The 6,625-nt window shown below is 39.0% G+C and overlaps 1 protein-coding gene across 1 annotated transcript; it reads left to right on the top strand.

Moving 5' to 3' along the window:
* Positions 1-1,571: 1,571 nt before the first annotated feature.
* LOC107840930 (translation machinery-associated protein 22) lies at positions 1,572-4,026 on the top strand (the record flags this gene model as incomplete). Its single annotated transcript, XM_047403167.1, is given in 5 exon segments — positions 1,572-1,633; positions 2,223-2,304; positions 2,413-2,480; positions 2,557-2,640; positions 3,710-4,026. Coding segments are annotated over 5 exon segments (353 nt in total), but the record flags the coding sequence as incomplete, so codon positions are not given.
* Positions 4,027-6,625: the final 2,599 nt, after the last annotated feature.

The raw sequence follows: 6,625 nt of genomic DNA, 5'->3' as shown, positions 1-6,625 counted from the left end.
CCCCCCCCCCCCCCCCCCTGAGTCTTGGTTCAATGATGTATTCTGGTTATCAAGCATTTCGATTAGGCTTTGAAATTCTGGTACCTCAAAGTCCCAAAGGTTCCTCCTATCCAAAGAACACCACATTCTTGTAGCCTTCCTATATGTTGAACTGCCTTTCTTTTGGCTCGTGCTTCTTTAGATGTTTGGCAATGTGACCCTCAAAGTTTTATCTCTAGAGCATGCGTGCTTCATAAAGTTGATCCTGTTCTTGTTCCCTACCTTGAATGTTATGTTTCTTCTCTCCGTTCCTTCACAATGTTCCTCCAAACCCGCACTTAAAAGGGACAGTGATGCTTTTGGTCCTCCAAGCCCCTTCTATGATTCCGTATTTATCGGATATAACCTCTCTTCGTAGTGCATGCTCTTCGACTCCCAATGTGCATATCTACTTCTCTAATAACGCTATGTTATAAACACACAAAATTTTCATCCTAGGCTCACTCCATCTCTTTAAGGAACCCATTGATTCCATTGACTTCTTTGTCAACAACTCTATGTAACAACTGCCTATTCAATCTAGCGCCACATCCGATCTCCGATGTGGTCGGACTAACTTCTTTACTCATACTTGTCTATTTACCAACACTCATCCATCACATTGGAACCCTTGTTTATAGTCTTTAAATCCAGATGGAGATATTGTGGAACCTTTTACCCATTTAGCGCTATACCCAGGCGCTAGATAATGTATGCCTAGACGTCTCAACAAGTTCAGTAATGAGTGTTCATAAATTTGATTACTATTTTATTGTTGGCCATCAACTCCCACTCTCCTCCTTTATAGGGACTTGAGACTGATCGTGTTTACTCCTTTTGTTGCAACACGATAGCCACTTTGGTCTTTACGGACCCCTTTCAATTGCTTTCTGAAACACTTTACTAGGGCATTTCATTACGTGAATGACCAGCAGAGAGTAGCACTTTTGTCTGAGTTTTCTATCAAATGGGATGAATCCTCCCGAACTCCCACAATGGAAGGCACGAAGATTGAATAAACTTCATCATATTTCATAGCTGATACGTGTTAAAGGAGGAGCAATGATGAAAAATTTAACAGAGATGTCGAGTTCCTTTTTGCTTATTTCAGCTTTTCATTTCATAGCTTGATTTGATATGTATCGAGAACTATGGGTTTGATTTGATATTCATTTAGCTACCTTCCAACAAATTGAATCTTGCTCTTGACCTTTTTCTATTTGGCAAGTGTTAGAGAACTCTAGTTTGGTGTTTGGTTTGAGTTTCGCTCTCATTTCATCTGCATTCTCACAAATTGAATTATGTTCTGAACCTTCCTCTTTCCATCTGCATTTCTGGGGTTTTTGTATGTTCTTGGAAGAACAATATTTACGTGACATTTTAAACCCTGTTTTCCTTCTTTATGGGGCCAATCGTTGTGGAGAAAAGTTTGAACTAAGAACTGTAGGCCTTGATTTAGATCTTTGCTTTTTGGATTTCATTTTATCTACTTCCCCTTTTGCATGTTAAAATTGAATTCTGTTTTAACCTTTCTGTTCCCTTTGTTGGGTCAGGTTCTTCTACATCTAAGAAGGAAGAAGTCAAGCGCCTTCCTGGCGGAAAGATAAAAAAGAAAGTAAGAAATTTCAAACATTTTTCTTTTTGTCTAATGTATATTAATCCTTCTTTTCAAAATGGCATGGCTCTGTGCCATCCATGTGATATTATAAAAACTTAGATAATTCAGTTCAGTGATGTTCTTGTAATCCTCCCATGGAATTCCTGTGCATGTAACACTTATCGTTATTGTACACTGTCAGCTGTCTCTTAAGGTTTTAGTTTGACCAACATATTATGGATCAGGATCATTCTAATTGAAAAGTTTCAATCTTTTGCTTTGAGATATTTAGTTACAAATTTTGCATTTATCATTTATATTCAAATATTATATGGATTCTATGTCACCTAGTTGAACTAACTTGAAACTGTTATGCTTTGGTATGGGTATTCCCTGCAATGTGAATATGCAGGGATCCTCAGGGCTCAGTCGTTTGTCACTATATTTGAGCAACTTTTCATATAACGTGTCTCTCACTTCGAGGCGTAGTGTGGAGCCCTATTCATTGGTTTAGTAGTGGCGTCATGATCCAAAAAGATCATGCTGTTGAAATGTACTTATAAGCAAGTCTGCAAGTATTAACAATTGCGTGGTTGTTATTTTGTAGGATAAGCAAGAGATTATTATTGAAAAGGTCACCAGAAACAGACGAAAGAGTATCACTACCATCAAGGGTCTCGAGATCTTTGGTGAGCAATATCTATAGTTGTATATTATCTTGTATTTTCTCGCTTTTTGATCTTTCTATCTTCCAAGTTGCTACAGTATGTAGCGTCACTTACTTTTGGACATTTTAGGTGTTAAACTAAGTGATGCTTCAAAAAAGCTTGGTAAAAAGTTTGCTACCGGAGCTTCTGTGGTTAAGGTGTGTTGAAGTTGTGGTTTCTAGTTTTCTCTGATATGATTTCGATGGATACCTAACCTGGATTTACGCTTTTTAGGGCCCAACTGAAAAGGAGCAGATTGATGTTCAAGGGGACATATCCTATGACATTGTGGACTTCATTACAGAAACCTGGCCAGATGTACGTTGTTTTACGTCCTGATTATTATCTTTATATGTCTCACAGTCTGCTTACGCTTCCAACTGTAACTTTTTCTTGATGTTATGGCTGGATTTTCTACCATAATGATCAATCTCCACCTTTAAGATTAGAAATTTCATCATGTTTTGGAATGCATTTTGGTTGATAGACTCACTAACGTATGATCAGACAAAATTGGGACAATGTTGAAGACTATGACATTGACATAAAAAAAAGAAGATTTTTCAGCTTTAGTTGTAGCATAGTTCTCTGATTCTCTCGTTTGCTTGTTATCGTAAAATTCACATCATCTGAATAGCTTGGAGCCATTGTCGTCGATGTTATCATTCACAGCTTTTACTGCAATTCATGTTCCTATTTATGCATTTGAAGAAATGATAATGTTGCACTTACAAATGCAACAAACAAAAGGGTCTGACCAGTATTTCCGCAACACTAGACGGTTTTCTTCCTTTTCTCCACCTTTGCTCCGTGTGAATCCCCCTCCGTTTGCCTGACCTCAGCCTATGAATCTTCTCTTTCCATTTTGTCAATTTCTACGAAGTAGGAGTAAGGTCTGCGTATACTCTACCCTCCCCACCCTCCCCAGACCCCACTTGTGGGATTACGCTAGGTATGTTGTTGGTTGTCAATTTCTGTTTCTGTGGGTGATTACCAATACTCAAAAATATTTATCGATGTTATAATATCAACATCATGGTGGTTGTTTTATCTATGTTATCATATCAACATTTTATCCTTTTCACTGCGTACATATACCATTTTCTACTTTCTAGTAATTTGATCTATCTTTAGACAATCCTTATATCTGTCTGAAATGAAATGGCTCAATGGAAACAGTCTCTGGCAGAAATGCTATTCTGCCAGGTAAGGCTGTGTACAATACATCCTTGTGGTGGACTCTTCCCCGGATCCTGAGCATAATGTGCCGGACTGCCCTTTTAACGAAAGCATAATGCCGGACTGCCCTTTTAATGAATATAGAGCTTGGTCAATTATCCGATTCCATAAAATGTTAGCTAAAGTTCATTATCTTCGCGGTTTGCAGATTCCAGAGTCTGCAATATTCTTCATAGAAGACGGAAAAAAGGTTCCAGCTGCATAAACTTGGGCGGTGGTGTTTCTGTTTCCAGCATGGTGTTTAGCGCAAGGGTGGCTCAAGGATAAAGCTAGTAAAGCGTTCCCTAAATTTTGAAGCCTCAAAAAGATTGATAGTAAATTTTATGATTTCTACTTCTCTTGAAATAATAATGAAGATCGTGAAATAGAGTGAAGTTTTAATTACCCCTGAATTTGTAAGGTTTTATTTAGTGTACACTTAAACTAGTGGTTGTCTTGAAAATCCCCCGGAACTTGTTATTTTAATATGTCGAATCCTCCCTCGTGGTCCACCTGGCATAAAAACTGAGTACAAATGCAAGAAGGCGCGTTAGGGACGAAAATTTGTCACATCATCTTATTCTAACGGTGAAAAATTTAAAAATCATCATTTTTATTTATTAGGCGGAATCGGTGTGCTATAGCCCACGGTTTTGGGGGTGGGCCAGGGGTCCGGGCATACTGTAGGTTGAAAATCAACTGAGGCGTGCTGGGGAGGTTGGGGATCGTCCCAGTGTGGTCCGTTTAATTTTTTGTGGACATTTGGTGGACAAACGGGCGAGACGGCGTGAACGGGATGTTTTTGGGCCAAATTGGTGTGCTATAGCCCACGATATTGGGGGTGGGCTCGGGGTTCGGGCATATTGTGGGTCAAAAATCGATCGACGTGTGCCAGGGAGGTTGGGGATCGTCCCAGTGTGGTTCGTTTAATTTTTTGTGGCTTGCGGGTAAATCTCACTCGTAAGAACCTCCATGGATTCTTCTCATAATTTGATATGGTCTTATATAATGGGGAGTAACTTTCCTTTCTTTATGAATCGCACAACTCCCTTCATAGGGGAGACTTCTAGAAATACCTAATCATCAACCTCAAACTCTAACTCCCTTCTTCTAACATCAACGTAGGGATTTTGGTGACTCTGGGTTGTCTTAAGTTGCTCTCTAATGATTTTCACTTTCTCCATCGTCTGATGAACAAGGTCAGGCCCAAACAACTAGGTTTCAGCCATTTCATACCACCCAATTAGTGGCCTACATCTTCTCCCATAAAGAGCCTCAAAAAGGGCCATCTGGATACTGGAGTGGTAGCTATAGGCGAATTCTATCAACAACAAGTGATCCACCCAACTACCTTTAAAGTCTATGATGCAAGATCTCAACATATCCTCTAAAGTCGGAATAGTGTGCTCTGCTTGCCCATCTTTCTGAGGGTGGAAGGCGGTAATAAGGTTTGTTTAGGTACCTAAACCCTCTGAAAAGACCGCCAAAACTGAGAAGAGAATTGCATACCTCGGCGGATATATTATACAGTGGAGCCCCATGCAAATGAATTATCTCTTGGATGTACAACTTAGAATAATCATCCCTTGAATAATTAGTCTTCACAGAAAGAAAGTGCGGAGACTTGGTCATTCTATCCACAATCACCCAAATAGAGTCATACTGGTTTCAGTACTTTGGAAGTTCTATAATAAAGTCCATATTGATCATGTTCCATTTCCACACAGGTAAAGCTATCTCTTGGGAAGTACCACCTAGTCTCAAATATTCTACCTTAACTTGCTGACAATTCAAACACTTAGGCACAAAGTTAGCAATATCTCTTTTCATATTAATCCACTAATAAATCGCCTTAAGATCATGATACATTTTAGTAGAGAGGAGGTGAACTACATACCTGGATATGTGAGCTTCATCAAGAATTCTTTCTTGTAACCCGTGCATATTCGGCATACATAGCCTACCTTAATACCTCAAAATTCCATTACTCCTAGTTTTGAAAGCCATTACTTTTTGTTGACCAACATCTTCCTTAATCTGCATCAAGATGGGGTCTTCGGCCTGCTTTTCCTTAACTTCTGCACAAAGGGAGAATTCATTTACCTCGTGAACAAATACCCCTCCATCTTCGGTATTTAGGAGTCAAACTCCCAAATTTGCAAGCCGGTGAATATCCTTTACCATATTCCTCATTCCTTCCTCCACGTGAGAAAGACTGCTCACTGACAATCTGCTAAGGGCGTCAACCACTACATTGTCCTTTCCCAGTCAATAATTTAGGCTCATATCATAATCCTTCAATGATTCCAGACACTGCCTCTTCCTGAGGTTTAGTTCTTTCTGCATGAAAATATCTTGCAAACTTTTATGATCTGTAAATATATCAACATGAACCCCATAAAGATAATGACACCAGATCTTTAGTAAGAATACCACTACCACTAACTCAAAGCTATGGGTAGGATAGTTTTTTCCGTGCACCTTTAACTATCTAAATGCATAGGCCACCACCTTACCATGCTGCATAAGTAAACACCCAAGTCCCACTCGGGACGTATCATAGTACACAAAAAAGCCCTTTGTACCCTCAGGAAGGGTCAGAACTAGTGCAGTCGTGAATTAGGAAATAAAATCAGTGAAGCCAATCTCCTTGAGCCTCTAGCTATTCCATCGATTGCTTAACTTCGATATTATGCTTTTATTTTTCTCTCATGCTTCTCTGAATGTTGATGCCTTGATTAGTATCCTCACTGTAACACCCCGTACTTAATTACGTGCATTAGCCATGGTCATATGTGTTGGAGTATATGTATTGATCATAAGTTAGGTATATATGAGTTTAAGTATGAGTATTGATTATTTTGAGATGGTTTCAAGTGTATAGTTTGATTATATGTGTATAGGAATCGACTTTATTTATACCGAAATTTGCTCGTCGAAGTTTCTATGCGAAGTTTATCGAGTTAGCTTTCCAACAATATAAAGATTTCTGAAAACAGATGAGTATCGGATATAAGCGAGCATGTTCGAAACTTGAAAACGGTGGACGCAATGAACAGTAAATGTGCAGAAATTTTCTGCACAC

The sequence above is a fragment of the Capsicum annuum genome, unplaced genomic scaffold (genome assembly GCF_002878395.1).
Source record: "Capsicum annuum cultivar UCD-10X-F1 unplaced genomic scaffold, UCD10Xv1.1 ctg35209, whole genome shotgun sequence".
NCBI lineage: Eukaryota > Viridiplantae > Streptophyta > Magnoliopsida > Solanales > Solanaceae > Capsicum > Capsicum annuum.
This window is presented reverse-complemented; position numbering and strand designations above follow the sequence as displayed.